Genomic DNA, 16,263 nt, shown 5'->3' with positions numbered 1-16,263 from the left:
CAACTCAACTTGCTTGACACGATAAGGTCGGATCCATCTACACCTGACAAATTCGCTTCTTTGTGTCTGGGTAGGTATCTCATGAAGTCTTATTCAAAAATGGCACCGAAAATGTGATACTGTGAACAACCAGAGAAGCTTCTAGGAAAGAAACGGGGCTAAAAAGGCTATACGTACTCAAAATGATTAAATAAGCGTAATACGATATAATCATAAATTAAAATGGCTTGTAGTTGAAGGGGTAATTCAATAATGGATGTGATAGAAGTAGATACAACGTACCTAACATAGCGCTAGAATGACAAGGTAAAATCATGAAATTGAAAGATTCATAGATTGATCATACTTGATTCATCAATTTTAGCTCGTTCGTTATTAAGACTTGTGCTATAGAATTTATATAAAAGATAGTGATATCATTTTGGCCACAGAGAAGCTCTATAAATCAAACCATGTGAATGCGAGCTAGGGTCATATAGATAAGTCTATAAAGGAAGCGTAGGCACATATTTCTTGGTCAAAACATTATAACAGGACATTCCTGTTCTAAAGTCAATAGGATAAGTAGCCAAGATCGAATTAGTATTGACTTGTAGTTTTGATGAAGTTTTGATGAAGTTTTGCGTTGCAGTTAAGGCTGGGTATAGTTGCATTGTGGATATTCTATATCTGTACTTTTAATTAAGAACTAAGTATGAACTCGTAAATATGGCAATGGTTATCTAATGCACATCCGATTCTAGCATGCTGTATGTGTGTATAATTCTAAATGATATCAGACGGGACGCCATAACGGGCTTCTTAGCCATATTGTGATAATAAAATAATTCATTCATAGTATCATAAGTGCCTAGACATAGAGAAAGTTAAGCCGAGACGTGGATTGTATCCAAAAAATTATCATCTACGGCATATCTCCCATAAGATCCTCATCCATCTCCAAGCCAACTTCCTCCCCTAGAATTGCATTCACCTCAGAACCCGACCAGGCTTGTCCTTTATGAAAACTGTCAACACACTCATCACTCAAGCCGAGGTTTTGATTGCTCTCAATGACATTTCCCACCAAAGCCTCCATTACAAATCGCTCCTTCTTGAGTTGGAGTTGTATATCCAACTCATGCGAGAGCCGAGTAAATGAAGATGTAGCCGAAAATCGCAGCATTGACGACACGATCGGATCTGGAGTTTGCAGCAATGTGGCATCTAAAGTACCAGCCAGCACGAGGGACAAAATAACAGACTCGGCAACCTCATCAGTCACGGGGAAAGGGAAGACTTGTTTGGCGAGGTCGGCGACTGTTAAAGCTGCGAACGTATTGCCAAGCCTGATGATAGCCTGGCGGTAAAGACTGTTCACCACCTGGGAGACCAGGCCTGTGTTATTGTCCTTCATTGATGTGTTAGCTATATCGACCAGGTTTCGCTTGAGTGAAATCCAAACGTGACTTACAGTGCGCCAGATGTCTTCTGCTGAATCGGCTTCAGCTTTCAGTCTTCGAATATCACCTTGCTCAAAGGCGTTTGCAAGTATAACATAAGGTCTCGCGATCGACTGATATATCTTCATCACATGAGGGGTCGTGATAGTTGGAGGTGGGTACAACTAGCACCAAAAGTCAAGTTAGCCGAAGAACGAAGTGGAATCGGACGAAAGTGGCGGTTCAGTGCTCACTTGACGTACCTTGCCATGTTTGAGTAGACCAACTAGAACCCATTTTTTGTATGCTTCCACCATGACCAAGCTCACCGAGCTAGCAACAGGCGCAGAGACAACAACGCCAAGGAAGTGAAATGCCTTGGGCCAATCCTTGAGGGCCATGTACACCATACCGCCATAGAGGAAATATTGTAAATAATCTCGATGAGATATCTTGGATGAAAGACCAGATGCATCTGTCACAAAAGGTACACCGGACTCGTGCGCTGCACAAAGCACAGGAAGCTCCGAAGAAGGACGCCCAGGCACCAATGGAAGATGGCAAATATGTTTTTCCAACACCGGTAATGCACATGAAAAGGCATTGGCCTGGAGACAGAGTCGGACTAGTAACAGGTATGTTGACGTGAACACAGCACATGATGGATCGAGACGCAACATAGCGTCTCTCACCAGCCTCGTAGCTAGGAGTGGCTGTGGACTGTCAGCTTAGAAGTGCAAAGACACGAAAAGAACGAACTTGCCTTAGATACAGCTTGTGAAGCATGCCCCACGATCTCAACGAGCTCACGCCATTCTCGCCCGACATATCTGACCTGAATCCCATCAAAATTCCTCAAGAAAACCACACTCCGTGTCCATAGTGCCCCCTTGGGTTGAATTTTTGCTGGGAACATTTCGCCAGTAGATTCCTGTGCCGTCTGAATTTGTAGTCGAAGGATGAAGAGATATGGGATAGAATCTCTTGTTGGGTCGAAACGCTGCACAGAAGGAAACGAAGACAAATGTCAGAAGTAGTTCCACCAAACACTCATCCATTACTGCCATAAATCAAAAATCACTCACATCTAAGATTGATTCGTCACTGGCAAGGGTGTCAAGGGCTTTAGTGGATAGAAGTCGCCTCGAGTATTCAACCAACTCGCGAAGTCCACGGTCATACTCGCCGCTAGTAAGCCTGGCAGAGTCATGTAAATGAGCTGATGCAGCGGCAAAGTCCGAGAGAATTGTCATTTTGGCGATGCAGAGACAGGGACTCTGGAAATATATTGAAACAAAAGTAACGTGCTGTGTTCGCAAGAGCCGACGCAAGAGTACTGGCTTCAAGATCGCAAACACGATCGTAGCCGCAAAGGGGAATAATCAGCGCTCAAAATGATAAAACAGTCGACAAGAGAGCACAAAGAGACCGCCAGAGCTAAGTTGGCTAATATGAAGTACAGCAGAAAGAAAGAGTGGGAGAGAGGGAGAGAGACAGAGAGAGCTAACGTCAACGATAGCTCCGGGGGAGCCACCAAGCGGGACCGATAACGTGCCCCTCCGAATCTTGACCTTGACTCATTTCTTGATTTTCTCAACTCCCCCAGCTTTTTACTCATTTCAATTATTCCATACTATGTCGTTGACTGACTCGGCTGCGATTGATGTCGCACGGAATGCATCGCTTGCCTCTCGTAGTCTCGCTACATTGTCTAACGCCGCCCGCAATGAAGCCTTGACATCGCTCCATCATGCATTGGATGTGAATCGAGAGATTATTTTGGCTGCCAATGCTAAAGACCTAGAAGCTGCTAACCGTGCGGCTGACAGCGGAGACCTCAGTCACAGCGTGATCAAGAGACTTGATTTGTCGCGACCTGGAAAGTATGATGACATGCTTGAGGGCATACTGAGTGTGCGAGATCTGGAAGATCCTGGTATGCCTAAATCCTATGTATATCAAATTGGATAGATTCTGACCCAAATGAAATAGTCGGAAAAGTCACATTGAGAACTCTTCTTGACGACGGCTTGACCCTCGAGAGAGTCAGCTGCCCCATTGGCGTTCTGCTCATCATCTTTGAAGCCCGCCCAGAAGTCATAGCCAATATCGCTGCATTGGCTATCAAGTCCGGCAATGCTGCTATCTTGAAAGGTACTTGTGCCCCAAGCAAAGTAAACTCTCCACTCTTCATTGACATATATCAATAGGCGGGAAGGAATCCATGGAGTCTTTCGCGGCAATTGCCAATGTTGTATCGGAAGCTATTGCTGGCTCGCAAGTGCCAGTAGCATCAGTCCAATTGGTTAAGACACGCGATGCTGTATCATCCCTTCTGGCTCAAGATTCGTTGATTGACCTGGTCATCCCTCGTGGCTCGAACGAGCTTGTTCGATTTGTCAAGGACAACACCAAAATTCCTGTTCTTGGGCATGCAGACGGTCTTTGCTCTGCTTACATTCACTCTGATGCCAACGCTGAAACTGCCACGAAAGTCATTGTGGACTCCAAAACAGACTATCCAGCCGCATGCAACTCTCTGGAGACCTTGCTTGTCCACGAGGATATTCTCGAGTCGGTTGTCCCCGCGGTAGCCTCTGCACTCCTGGAAAAAGGCGTATCTCTCCGCTGTGATGCTGCATCAAAAGCCGCTCTGACAAAAGCGTTGCCTGCCGAGAAGAGTGCCCAATTGCAGCTGGCAACCGAATCCGACTACAACACTGAATTTCTAGACCTTGTTCTAGCCGTGAAGACTGTTCCTGCGGCCAACTCACCGATCGCCGCAGTAGAAGCTGCTATCGCTCACATTAACTCTCACTCATCTAAGCACACCGAAATTATTTTGACTGAGTCTCAGGAGGTGGCGAATCTATTTATGAGCGGCATTGACAGCGCGGGAGTTTTTTGGAACGCATCTTCTAGATTTGCGGATGGAATGAGGTTTGGATTTGGCACAGAAGTGGGAATCAGCACCAACAAAATCCATTCTCGAGGACCAGTTGGCCTGGAGGGTTTGACCATCTATAAGTACCTGATTCGAGGAAATGGCCATCGGGCGGCAGACTACCACGATGGTGCAGGAGGACGGAAATATCTTCACAGAAACCTGCCTCTGGGCCAATGAGGCAACCTACTTGGTGTATCTTTAATACAATTTTAAAATAAAAGTATATTTTCCCCTTCTTTTGGTTGTTCCAGTTCAAAAAAAATGTCGTAAGAAAAATTTTGGACAAAGCCTGATTCAATTTTCTTTTGCCCTTTCATTCGTAAATTCTCATTTCCCAGTCCAACCAAAGACTTCCCGCCACTTTTAGGTACAAAGACTCGAGTTCTCTGGCTAAGACCGGAATGATTCCAGGCACTAGACAGGCCAGTGTGATGGTGTATCCATGCTGCGCTGCCATCCTCACACACACCAAGTCCCTTAGACCTTGAAACCCTTGGATCTTCTGCGGCCACGGGCACGCTCGAACTTGCGGCCCTTGCTTCCGACGTAAGGCTTCTGTTTTGAGTTAGCAAATGTAAACCATATTTTGTTGTCACCGGGTAGAAGGCAGGATATTTTGTGAAACGCACCTTGTCAGTGTGGGGACCGAAGCCGAAGTGCTTCACAGCCTCACGGGCGTTCTTGGGTCCGCGGAGGAGGAGAGTGTTGGCACCGGTGGGAGCGCGGAGAGCAAGCTGGTCCAGAGTCAAAGTCTCACCACCAGCCTTCTCAATGCGAGCGCGAGCAGTGGCGGTGAAGCGGAGAGCAGCGATCGAGAGCTTGGGAACGTTCAGGAGGCGGTTGTCATCGGTAACGGTGCCGATGACGACGACTGTCTTGCCCTTGTGGGTCTCGCCGATGTTGGCGACGGCACGGGAGAGTGAAACAGGGGGGCGGTTAATTCTCGACATGAAGAGACGACGGAGAACAGCCTTGTTGAAGTTGGACTCGGTACGGCCTATCAATCATCCCAAATCAGCCTTTCATGTCCTCCAAAGGGTGCGCCCTGCGCAAAAAATAAATCGTGATCGGGACAGGGGATTCATACGGGCAAGGAAGCGGTAAAGCTTCACCAGAACCTGCAAATAAACGTTCTCGCTCTTGGGAGCCTTGCGGTGGCTGCTCCGCACATGGTGGCGGTCCAGGTCGATACCTGCGATTTGAACATGGTCAGCGAACTTGCGCAGCGAGCAGGGGGAAAAGAATTCGGATCTGATGAATACTGCAAACAACAGTAGTCAACAAGTCGAATAAGATAGAACATACCCATGGCTGCTATTGATCGACTTCCTGGGAAATAGCTTGCTGTCGCACGGAAAGTGTAGGAGGTTTTTGATCCTCAAGTTTCGCCTGGACGGTGGTGTGCGGGTTGAGCCCTACCCTAGACCCAAATAGGAAAGGCGAGGCACCTGACCATGGAGTCACATGATACAATCGCCACTCCATGAATCACGTGTCAATCATCAGCCTCGCGGACGAAAATCTTAGCGCCGAAGTAGTAAAAGTAGATTTCACATGCAACTTAACATTAGCGGTAGTTCTATAGTTATGTACTGTACAAGTTGTACCTTTTTGATAAGGAATTATGAACGATCCAAATGTCTGGAAACCTAAAATAATGGTCAAATACAGAAACAATGCATCTCTAGATATATTGGACTACTCTCTATCTCCCAAAGTGATGAGGAAATCCCGAGTCATCTCAAAGCTCAGCCAGCTGCTGGCCATACTAGGAGCAACCTTGAGAAGATTGGGCCCTATTCCCTTGAACAAACCTCGTAGTCCTTCCTCAGCAACAATCACCCTCACAGCATCCCAAATAGATGTGTACTGGTACCCCATTCCGGACATGGTATTAATTTGGAACCGTCGACGGAGCACATCGCTACTTCAGAATTAGCCCTGGAGCAACCGGGAAGGTAAAAAGGAGGTATCAAAGAACTGACAAAGGATAGGTGCATGTCTGGGCGACTGCGCCAGAGATCGCGCCAGCTAGTAATTTTCGATAGGGACTGGGGTTTTTGTCTCCATCCGGTGTCAAATATGTGCGCACTGATTCGTAGGTCATAAAATTGAGCCCCACCTGTTGTTGGTTAGCTTGGGAGGTCAAACGGGGAAAATCCAGTAGACAAAACTCACGTAGGGGGCCACTCCGGCGACAGTGGGGGCAATCCCACGATACAAAGCTCTGGTCCCACCCTCATTTTTATATATCGCCACCATTGTGGTGAACATGCCCGGTAATCTTTGGCCAGGGTCTCGTGCTCCAAGGTCGGCAAACGAAGCTGACTGGATAGATAACCGGGTTCGAACAATGTCCAAAGGATATGTGAAGGTGACCGAGGTGATTCCTGCAGCGCCTCCGCAAATAAGGCGACGCATGGGTGTCATCTCACCATCGGGAGATTCGGCAAACTAGAGTAACATAAGTCTCTGTCTGGATCCTCATAGACAGGCCTCAGTCGCGGTGCGGTATCACTCACTTTCTTGTAAAAGTTATAGCTCCCAAACTGCACCGCTGAATACGGGATAATACGAATGCAGTTGGTTCCATTTCCTCGCATGAAACCTCGCCAACCTTCTTCACGGCCCATCTTCACCAGGGCCTTCCAAATTGACAGTCTGTATTCTGTTCGACCAACGCTTTGGATTTGAAGGAGAATTTTCAACCGCTCAAGAGGCGATACTATCGTCCTGGAAACAGCACCGGCAACTCCACCAGCCATAAAAGCAGCCACCACTGGCTCGGCGAGATTGTTTCGAGTCCGATCTAACAGTGACGGAGCTTGCTCCACGACAGTCTCCTGCTCAAAACCAATCAGTTTTCCCACACATCAAACTTTATTTTGGCAACCTTTACCTTGAGAGAATTCGAAGTGGAAAATTGAGACAGGTTTTGCAAGGCAGGCTTTCCAGCGCTTTCCAGCTCATGTTTCTGGGTGTCATTTTGGCGATCCAAGCTCATCTTGACAAAAGGCACATCGAGTTTTGTAGATGACAGAGTGGAAAAAAGATTCTGCCTCAGATATCTTGAGGATATTGTGACTCAAATCGAGTTCGGTTGCTGTTGATCTCGATTGCGCAGCGTCCAGACAGATCGTGTGATAGCCTGACGGAATAAGAAAGGACCGGAAATTCTGTTTTCTAGTGATGTAGTGCTGGCCATGAATGTAGGCTATAATTCAAGTTCTGCCGGTTTAGATGCCCATCGTTGGTCTGGACAACTCCGAGGACTTGTAAAATCGATGTGAAAGGGTATAACAGCTTGCAGCTGGGGGTTCAAGGATCGGAGCGAAGAAGATTGCGGTAAGTGGAACGAGCCCAATTCTAGCAGAGGAGTGGAGAGTACTGTATTATGAAAGAGAAATCTTGGAGGAAATCTTGACTGGAGTGAAAAGGGAGAGGTTCAAGGAGCTTTGGGGAGGTTTGGGGCGATAGAAGACCTCCCGACTTGCCGACAGACACGGTACCTCCCGATAGTCCGCCACTACCATTCCCGGGCACCTCAAACCACCCAAACCTACTATATAAACTTGTGAATTGGCCCTTTACATGATGTGAGAAACTGATCCTTGGCCATCTATGGTCCAGTAGAATGACGTATTTCAAGAAATGGTTGAAACGTCACTTCCATCGGCATTTGTGGCACATTTGGTTCACCGTAGCACCTTCATCACCCAATTCTTTCAACCTTCTCCCCTTCCCGATACTTAACTCTTGAAGCTTCCCAAGCTCTCTCCCCTTCTTCTTGGATTCTCTTGCACGACACAATGTCTCGCTCGGGAACCACTCTGTATGTCACCGGGTTCGGCCACGGCACCCGGGCTCGCGATCTTGCCTACGAATTCGAACGGTACGTGTCGCCTTTAGCTTCGCACCTACGACCATCGGACCCCCCCCTCACTCCCCCCCCAATCCTTCCGACGACGTAACGAGACCACTTTCGATGGACTTGGAGGATATATGTTACCTCTTTTTTTCAGTTTGACCCTACCCCGCCCTTCGGTCCATGGGCTACTACTGGTCCTGGGGTCATTTGTCATAATTTTCTCCTAACTTGGGCATCTGGAGCTGTTCAAAACTGATCTTCGAAATAGCTATGGGCGTCTTGTTCGCTGTGACATCCCTGCTCCAAGAACTCCCTCTAGCCGGCTGTAAGTTACTACTTTGATATTTGCGACATACTTGTCTCTGACCTCAGCCCAGGTTTGCATTTGTGGAGTACGAAAGCCGTCGTGATGCTGATGATGCCTACCACGAAATGCACAACAAGCGCATCGGCCGCGATGATCTGTTGAAAATCGAGGTAATATTATTTTACATCTTGTTTGCTATATTTTTCTCTAACCCCATCTATAGTGGGCCCGTACTCCCCCCTTCTGCCTCTTGGCGCTTTGATTCAGGCCGTGAGCCCGGTCGTGAAGCTGGTCGTGAAGCTGGTCGTGAAGCTGGCCGTGAAACTGGCCGTGATGCTGGCCGTGATGCTGGCCGTGAACGCCGTCGTGACCGCACTCCCCCTCGTCGTGGTCGCTCTCCTTCCCCCCGTCGCAGCCGTGGCGGTGATTATTCTCCTCGCCGCGATGATCGCTATGAGCGGGACTATGACCGTGACTACGACCGCCGTGACCGTGATTCTGATCGCCGCGACCGCGACCACGATCGTCGTGACCGTGACCGCTCCCGTGACCGCTCCCGTAGCCCTGATGACCGTGAACGTGAGGGCAAGGATGATCGGGAAAGACGTGAGGATGACCGTGAGCGCCGCGAAGACGACCGTGAGGCTGTCCCCAACGGTGAAGACAGGAAAGGTAAGTCGTCCCAATATTCGGTCCAAACAATCTTTTCTGTTTGCTCACACCTATCTAGTACCCCTGGACCCAATGCCCTCTGCTCATGATGAGCTTGATACTGCTGAGTAGATCACTCAGTATCTCGCCCCTGCTCGGATCACATTGATTGCAGAGATGCCAATTAGGCAAAGGATAAGGTTATTTCACTTGTTTGACTATCGGTTTGATGCTGGTCTCCCACGTGCAGCAAAATTTCCCTATCGTTTTCTTGTGCCTTTGTTGATTCCAAATGCCCCTGAGCATTGCTTGTCGACATCATTATCGGGCCCGCGTCAACTTTCATTTTTCTTTTGAATTCCCCTCCCCCAAATATGCTTAACTTTTTTTGAGGTGTCGGTATTTATTCTGGTCAGCAGCTCGGAGTCCACCGAAGCGTCGAGCGAACGTTCCAATTCCTCGCCCTCTTACCACGATGAATTACATGGCGCCCTCCGTCTCATGTGCGCAATTTAATATGAAAGCGATTCTTTCCCTTCCTCGCCCTTTCCGACCGGTTACCACGAATTCCTGTCGATCAATGTAGTGTTTTAGTTGTATGTGGGTTTAATGCTGTAGGCACCAAATTTTTTTCTTCAAAAAACGTTTTCCTTGCAAAATTTGGCCCGATATTCACGATTTCCTGTTGCCATACAACACATCGACAAATGCATTGTATATCTCATAATACCGATCAAGTAGAGCGAGCTTGATATGCGGAGAAAAAGCATCACCCGCCTGTCTGTTCCTTACACACCCGGGAAAGATACAGATGATCTCACTTGGTTCTCATGAGCCCCAAGGCACAAGGAATTAGTATTGCCATCGATGTTTGACCCTTACCCCGGCTCGTGGGTTTCGATATACGGACTGTTCATGGCGGGGCGGAACCTTTACAGATTGCGTGGGCAATCCAGGGATAGGACGTGTTGAAGATGATATTGTGATCAAATTGTTTTCAAAATATCCGGCCAACTACAAAGATGCACCTTCGGAGGGTATCCGACGCATCCTTTCCATATCCACAGGCCGTGATATCCCTCGCGATGAGCCTGTAGATACTTCTTTGATACAAAGTATCGGCATGGGCACAACTGTTGCAACCGACGCATTGCTGGAACGGAAAGGCAAAGAAATTGCACTGGTGGTCACCAAGGGATTTAAGGACTGTCTGTTGATCTGGAATCAGTCCTGGTGAAAGATTTTCGATCTAGCCATCAAACGTCCTAACGTGCTCTTGTCAGTGATCAAGCTGGTGCCACGCACTACTTCAGCAAGTGCCGATGCATACCCGACCCCGACCATCAAGATGTATATTTCGGGGTTTCCGGCTGGATTTGAAGGTGGACTGGAAAGAGAAAGTGTCAAACAAGAAGCAGGCACCACAGGAGCACGCTATGAATGCAATCAGACGGAGGTTTGATGGACGTGGACCAATTCTCAGGCTTACGAGCCATTCTTTCTGGCCCTGCTGGTGGGGTGGCCGGCTATGCATTGACTTCATATGATGATCCTCCATTGAAGATCCCAGTGATCGGCTTCAATATGGGAGGGATAAGGGATGTTTTTGAGACGACTACTGCTGGGGTGACTATCCATTCCCCTCAATTGGACATCAACACTGTCGCTGCGGCAGGTGGCTCGAGTTGATTCTACCGCCATGGTCTATTTGTCGTAGGGCCTAAATCTGTCGGTGCAAATCTGGGGCCCGCGTGCTATCACAAAGATGGCCCTTTGACGGTCACTGATGCCAACCTGTTCCTTGGGCCCTTGGTTCCAGATTTTTTTCTCCGAGTATATTTGGTCCCAAGGACGACACAGAAATGGACAAGGATGAAAGCCGGTGCCATTTTGGAAAACCCACCAGAGATATCAATGAACAACTAGTCGAGGGAGGCAAAAGCAGAGAGATAAGCCCCAATGAGGTTGCATTTGGATTTATCAATGTCGCCAATGAGACAATGACCCGACCAATTCGGTCCTTGACACAGGCAAAAGGGCACAATACTTCGAAACACAGATTGGCTACCTTCGGAGGGGCTGGGGGACAGCATGTCGTTATTATTGATGAAAACCTAGGGATCCGGGAGATTTTGATACACCGGCACTCGCCTGTGCTTTCGGCATACGAATGGCTCTGGCAGATGCCGTTGATGAACACCAAGAGCCTGAATCCAAGATATGGGGGAATGAGACTCTACCCGATCTTGAAACCTGGATACAAGAGCCTAAAAAGCGAGCCGCACAGAGGCTGCGGGACCAGGGTTTCGATGAAGTGAACCAAGGCTGCTTGAAGCCGATTGAAGTATGAATCCCCCAGGAAGTACTTTGTCCCCCTCGGAAACTGCTGCTATGGTTAGTGGCAATATACTGAGGGTGAAACCTTACATACACTCTGAAACGACATGGGCTAATAATGTTTTGGCTAGAGTCAACGAGTGACGGATGTCATATTGAAATGCTTCCAAGCATGTGCTGCCTCGCAGGGTGATACCAACGCGGTGAGACTGATATGGAGGGATTTGGCTATGACGAGATCATCGCAGGTGGAAGCGGAGCTGGCCCAGCATGGGGAGGCACCTCAGGGGTTCATACGCACATTGCCAATACCCGACTCACTGACGCTGAAGGATTTGAGCGGCGTTACCCAGTGATACTACGAGAATTTTGCTGCGGGCCAAATTCTGGAGGCAAGGGTCAACGCCGTAGAGGGGATGGCGTTGTCCGAGATATTGAATTTCGAATCCCCGTGCAGGCAGAGGAACGAGTCATCGTTCGCACCCCTGGAGGATGGGTTTGCCCAGTACTAGAAGTCAAATGCTTCGTCAAGAGGCTCGCCATGCTTGGCGAGGTAGTTCCATCGCCAACCGCATGGCAACGCAGGAGGCGAGTATCTAGACGGGAGGTCTTTCAAAATAATTGAAGATGTTTGAATTAGGCTTAGGATACAGTTGAGAACTGGCGAGGACTGCCTTAGTAGTACCTTTCTGGTTTCTGCATAGTCTTCATGTCCCTACAGTCTCATTCCCCTTCATCCTCGTCACTAGTCGCCTCAATATTCTGCTTCGATGGGCTTCGGTTGCTGTCTGAGTGATCCTGTGTCTCGCCTTCACTGGGGGTTCCAAGATACGCAGGCCGAGGCAAGATTTCACCACTGTCCTTCAATGCCTGTTCAAGCTGAGGAAGAAGAGTTATGAGAGTAGAAAACTGATCCATGGGGAGCGAGATCCCCTAGACAAAGTCAATATTAACTCAGAGTATAGCATGTGTGAACAAGATCTTCACCTTTTTGCCGGGTAAGTCCTGTCCATCTTTCGTGTAGTATTCCCGAATGTTCACCATATTCTTTTCTCGGAAAGAAGAGACAGTAACGCGGCGCGTTTTAGATATCTCCCAGTAGCGATCTCCATTGGAGTCTGTTTTGCTTGTGTCTATATTGATCTTGACCTTTTTGTTTGCATCGTCAGGCCCAGCGTCTGACTCGGAGCGCTTTCTGGATGTCATATTGAGAGTCGAGAGATGTGTTGCGGAGTGGAAGCATTCAAAGCAGATGGACAGCTTCTAGGTCACGCGTCAAACGCGAGGTCACGTGGCGATTACTTCTTTGTATGAGTTTATACTCAACTCGACTACCATGACTCTGCATTGGTTTATCTTATGCGTCAAAAAAGGTATGACATGGCATAGAAACCACCATTGGTATTTAAGTGTGCTATTTCTATTCATTTATCAATACATTGCGTGAATGCTACAGGGTCAATACTCTCAAACCCTGAAGCAAGACCGAAAAGATGAATCCTCGGGCGACAGATTCCACCTGAAGGCTATCAAAGATCTTTTCCAATGCCTCCCGGCTAGCAGCTGCTCCCATGACACTTGTCAATGCCTGGGGAATTCCTCGCTGCACGAACAACCGGCGTGCAGTATCTCGTAGACGGGCCTTCTCCTCTTCGCTGGGTGGAGCTGGCCAGGTTTTCAGTTCTGTCTCTGTCGGGAGCGCATTCTCTCGAAGCTTGGTGATGTAATTTCCAAGGGCTTCGTCCGAAGTATGGCCTTGAATCATAGAGTCCTGTAATAGTGCGCGAATTGTTTCCAAGGTCGGACTACCGGGACGCAGAATATAAGACCTTGCAGCGTTCAATAGGGTTCGCCGAATATTCCATGCAGACGACAGGGTGTAGAGTTCGTTGATGACCGCAAATATCAATTCCACTGCTATTTGCGTCTCATCGACTGTGATTGGCTTTCCTTCATTGCGTAATTTGGCCAGCCCTGGATTGCTCTGCTCGGTCTCAGATCGGCGATGTGACGGTGTCTGATTCACACCCTCATTTGTGCTAATCTCTGGATGTTCGGTCATTAGATCAGGTGACGGTGTACTTTGGGAGAGCGCGAGGGTCGACTCTGAAACCCGTGTATCCTGTTCCTGTTCGTTGGCTCTTGGGTTGACGACACTATCCGCACTATTGACCGAAGGTGACTTGGAAGCTTCTCTTCTTTGGATCTCCAAGGAGTCATTAGAAAGTAAAGGCAACGCTGGCGGCCTAATAGGATCATCAGTTTCTGAAGTCCTCGTAGGGTCGTCGAGATTGGGATCGGCCTTGGACAGGCTGGCTCGACTTGGGGTAATGGAGACTGGGGTTTCAACATTCGTCTTAGAAAGAGAAAGACTTTTCCGGTGTTGAGGCTGGATTTCGGCGACGGAAGCTGGCTTTTTATTATTGGCAGCGCCTCCAAATACCCCCGTCACTCCATCAAAGACAGCCTTACCTCCTCCTGCCATCCCTTTGGGTGCATTGGTTAGCGCACCCAGCATACCCTTGCCCATGTTCTCAAATGCAATCTGACTGGGGAAAGAAAATCCTGGCTTTTTGGGATCTGGTTCATTGAATTCAGCATCCTTTTCCAGGAATCGGTGCATTCGATCCGTGTCAGCAAGAGCTTCATGTCTCATAGCATCATGCAGATATCCTTCTAGATCCCGAGCGAGGGTTTGCCTCGATTTTCCCTTCCACGAGGGTAGCGCAGGGTAGCGATCCGAGAAATTTTGAATTCGATTTAATCGTGAAACAGTCTCGAGCATCTCATGAAGGGACTGGAAGTCCGAATACTTCCGAAAAACCATCCACCCAGTCGAGCGTGTTGAGGCTGGCTCAACCTGTAGTAGGTAATCCCACGTCGGTCGTGACTTGATTTGGCTTTTTTCATTCCTCGATCCATCATCATCGACCAAGACTTGGGCACCATGAAGAACCAAAGGCATAGATGTATTTTCTTGGGCACTTGCTTGAGGCGAATGGGGTGTATCCACGAATCTTTCCAGATCTGTGGGTGACGGTGACCTCGACAAGGTGGCTGTGGGAGTTTCGCCTTGTTCCTGACTGTCTTGAATTTTACGGATTGATATTGAGCCTGACTCTGTGTTCGATCGAGATCCATCGCTTTCCAGTGTGGATCTAGGGCTTCGTATATCCTGCGACGCAATCATAGCACTGAGACGTTTTGCTTCGAGAACTGCCTCTTCCGTCGCTCTATCCGCCTGCATAGATTGTCTCTGGCTGTCTGGGGAAGCTAGATCTGGAATTGACCCCGCGGGTACAGTTTCCGAGGACTTGGGGGCACTGGTGCCCTGGTTTCGTGCACCCTCGACGCCCGCATCAATGGCGTGCATAATTTCAGACTCACCATCTTGCAAGAGATAGATGATCCAGTCATTGATGAACTCGGGCCGAGCGAGACTGATCACTGTAGATTCCAATATAACGCCCGCAAAAATCTCGCGGAGGAAATCCCGCACAGCCGGACAATCATATGCCTTCGAGTCCAGAAAGTTTGATAAGATATCGTCTGCAATCATATTGAGTTTCTTTTGTTGCTGTTTCTGGGACAAGACATTGGCTAGACTGCTGTCCGGAAAATTTTCGAGATACCGGTCCACCATTTTCTGAGCCTCCATGGGCTGAGAGTCTCCAGTATCAAATGCTGCAGCGAGTTCATTGAGAAATACAATGACAATAGACGAAGAGTTGGTCAGGAACTGCAAAAAAGTGTCCTCTGTCCGTTTCCGTGACAGATGCAGTGAAACAGACGTAACAAAATGGGTCAAGATCCTTCGACATGTACCTGGGAACGTTGATTCGGAAGGTAATATGGGTTCATACCAATATCTTGTGTTCTGGTAAGCTACTGGGATTATTTCGGAAGAAAAGGGAATCTTACTGAACATAGTCTCTTATGACAGCGTCTGTGAGTGTCTTCAACGCACTCGCGGTGGCTGGTTGAAATGTGGCATACTCAAGGTCTGCCGAGGATAGACCCTCAGGGCCAGTCATAGACCCATCATTGTTGCTCTGGGTTTTCGTAGCACTGTCCCGTTTCGACCAGTCCAACAGCCTGCTGGACACTTCTAGCGCAAGTTCTCTTCTCTTTTTTGGTCCACGCGATCCTTCTGATGATGAAACTGGTCCCTCCCACGATGCGTGAAGGACAACCCCTAGCACTACTCCGATAAGGACGAGTCCGATTCGCCCGAGAATAACGTAGGTGACAAGTGTAAGGAGAGAAAAGACCCCCAACAGGGCTTCATTGCTAGAGGTTGACAGAAATTCAAGGGCCAAATTGATGAGTTCCTTCGTGGAAGCCGAGTTCGAGCTATGTTCAGACGTCTCGAGGTTCGCGGGGATTGCGTCGATCGATGTGGCTAGATCAACTTTGGAGTTGCCCAAATCATCGCTGAGGCGACTCATTGTGCTAGAATAGGTCAGCGAGCATTCAAGACTGGCCAAAGAGACACAAACCTCTCATGTTCAGTAATGGTTAACGTTATAGATGAAGGTGGGAAGCTAAGGGAGCGAAATCCTTGGCGCTACCCCGTGTGGCTGGTGCGAGAACGCAAATAGAACAGAGGAACTTCGTAATCGTAAAATTCTATTGCTTCAAGTAACGTTATATATGTATCCATTCATAATTTCCTCGTGATCATGAGTTCACCAGGAATCTAAAGCAAATAGAAAGGAGTTGATCTCCGCAA

The 16,263-nt window shown here is 48.3% G+C and overlaps 9 protein-coding genes across 9 annotated transcripts; 4 read left to right on the top strand and 5 right to left on the bottom strand.

The window, feature by feature from the left end:
* Positions 1 to 904: 904 nt before the first annotated feature.
* Positions 905 to 2,674, bottom strand: N7511_002827 (putative COP9 subunit 3; the record flags this gene model as incomplete). Its single annotated transcript, XM_057125252.1, has 6 exons — positions 905 to 1,390; positions 1,454 to 1,606; positions 1,685 to 1,926; positions 2,114 to 2,134; positions 2,181 to 2,421; positions 2,507 to 2,674. 6 exons carry the CDS (start codon positions 2,672 to 2,674, stop codon positions 905 to 907), a joined length of 1,311 nt encoding a protein of 436 aa, XP_056987411.1.
* A 382-nt stretch (positions 2,675 to 3,056) lies between these two features.
* Positions 3,057 to 4,545, top strand: N7511_002826 (glutamate-5-semialdehyde dehydrogenase; the record flags this gene model as incomplete). The annotated part of the gene is made up of 3 exons (XM_057125251.1): positions 3,057 to 3,357; positions 3,414 to 3,575; positions 3,632 to 4,545. The coding sequence occupies 3 exons, from the start codon at positions 3,057 to 3,059 to the stop codon at positions 4,543 to 4,545; spliced, it is 1,377 nt and encodes a 458-aa protein (XP_056987410.1).
* A 300-nt stretch (positions 4,546 to 4,845) lies between these two features.
* On the bottom strand, positions 4,846 to 7,372 carry N7511_002825 (uncharacterized protein; the record flags this gene model as incomplete). Its single annotated transcript, XM_057125250.1, has 8 exons — positions 4,846 to 4,923; positions 4,998 to 5,365; positions 5,456 to 5,560; positions 6,138 to 6,292; positions 6,354 to 6,490; positions 6,547 to 6,822; positions 6,891 to 7,211; positions 7,268 to 7,372. The coding sequence occupies 8 exons, from the start codon at positions 7,370 to 7,372 to the stop codon at positions 4,846 to 4,848; spliced, it is 1,545 nt and encodes a 514-aa protein (XP_056987409.1).
* An 805-nt stretch (positions 7,373 to 8,177) lies between these two features.
* On the top strand, positions 8,178 to 9,326 carry N7511_002824 (RNA-binding protein; the record flags this gene model as incomplete). The annotated part of the gene is made up of 4 exons (XM_057125249.1): positions 8,178 to 8,260; positions 8,505 to 8,561; positions 8,614 to 9,215; positions 9,274 to 9,326. The coding sequence occupies 4 exons, from the start codon at positions 8,178 to 8,180 to the stop codon at positions 9,324 to 9,326; spliced, it is 795 nt and encodes a 264-aa protein (XP_056987408.1).
* A 991-nt stretch (positions 9,327 to 10,317) lies between these two features.
* On the top strand, positions 10,318 to 10,883 carry N7511_002823 (Hydantoinase B/oxoprolinase; the record flags this gene model as incomplete). Its single annotated transcript, XM_057125248.1, has 3 exons — positions 10,318 to 10,402; positions 10,478 to 10,576; positions 10,645 to 10,883. The coding sequence occupies 3 exons, from the start codon at positions 10,318 to 10,320 to the stop codon at positions 10,881 to 10,883; spliced, it is 423 nt and encodes a 140-aa protein (XP_056987407.1).
* A 481-nt stretch (positions 10,884 to 11,364) lies between these two features.
* On the top strand, positions 11,365 to 11,887 carry N7511_002822 (uncharacterized protein; the record flags this gene model as incomplete). The annotated part of the gene is made up of 3 exons (XM_057125247.1): positions 11,365 to 11,538; positions 11,663 to 11,734; positions 11,780 to 11,887. The coding sequence occupies 3 exons, from the start codon at positions 11,365 to 11,367 to the stop codon at positions 11,885 to 11,887; spliced, it is 354 nt and encodes a 117-aa protein (XP_056987406.1).
* Positions 11,888 to 12,254: 367 nt separating this feature from the next.
* Positions 12,255 to 12,737, bottom strand: N7511_002821 (transcriptional coactivator p15/PC4 family protein; the record flags this gene model as incomplete). The annotated part of the gene is made up of 2 exons (XM_057125246.1): positions 12,255 to 12,464; positions 12,519 to 12,737. The coding sequence occupies 2 exons, from the start codon at positions 12,735 to 12,737 to the stop codon at positions 12,255 to 12,257; spliced, it is 429 nt and encodes a 142-aa protein (XP_056987405.1).
* Positions 12,738 to 12,981: 244 nt separating this feature from the next.
* N7511_002820 (PX domain-containing protein) lies at positions 12,982 to 15,090 on the bottom strand (the record flags this gene model as incomplete). The annotated part of the gene is made up of 1 exon (XM_057125245.1): positions 12,982 to 15,090. One exon carries the CDS (start codon positions 15,088 to 15,090, stop codon positions 12,982 to 12,984), a length of 2,109 nt encoding a protein of 702 aa, XP_056987404.1.
* A 358-nt stretch (positions 15,091 to 15,448) lies between these two features.
* N7511_002819 (uncharacterized protein) lies at positions 15,449 to 15,979 on the bottom strand (the record flags this gene model as incomplete). The annotated part of the gene is made up of 1 exon (XM_057125244.1): positions 15,449 to 15,979. One exon carries the CDS (start codon positions 15,977 to 15,979, stop codon positions 15,449 to 15,451), a length of 531 nt encoding a protein of 176 aa, XP_056987403.1.
* Between the last annotated feature and the right edge of the window lie 284 nt (positions 15,980 to 16,263).

The sequence above is a fragment of the Penicillium nucicola genome (genome assembly GCF_028828085.1).
Source record: "Penicillium nucicola strain IBT 29836 chromosome Unknown utg000002l, whole genome shotgun sequence".
In the NCBI taxonomy this organism is placed as follows: Eukaryota; Fungi; Ascomycota; class Eurotiomycetes; order Eurotiales; family Aspergillaceae; genus Penicillium; species Penicillium nucicola.
The sequence above is the reverse complement of the archived record's forward strand: the minus strand, read 5'-3'. Positions and strand labels throughout refer to the sequence as shown.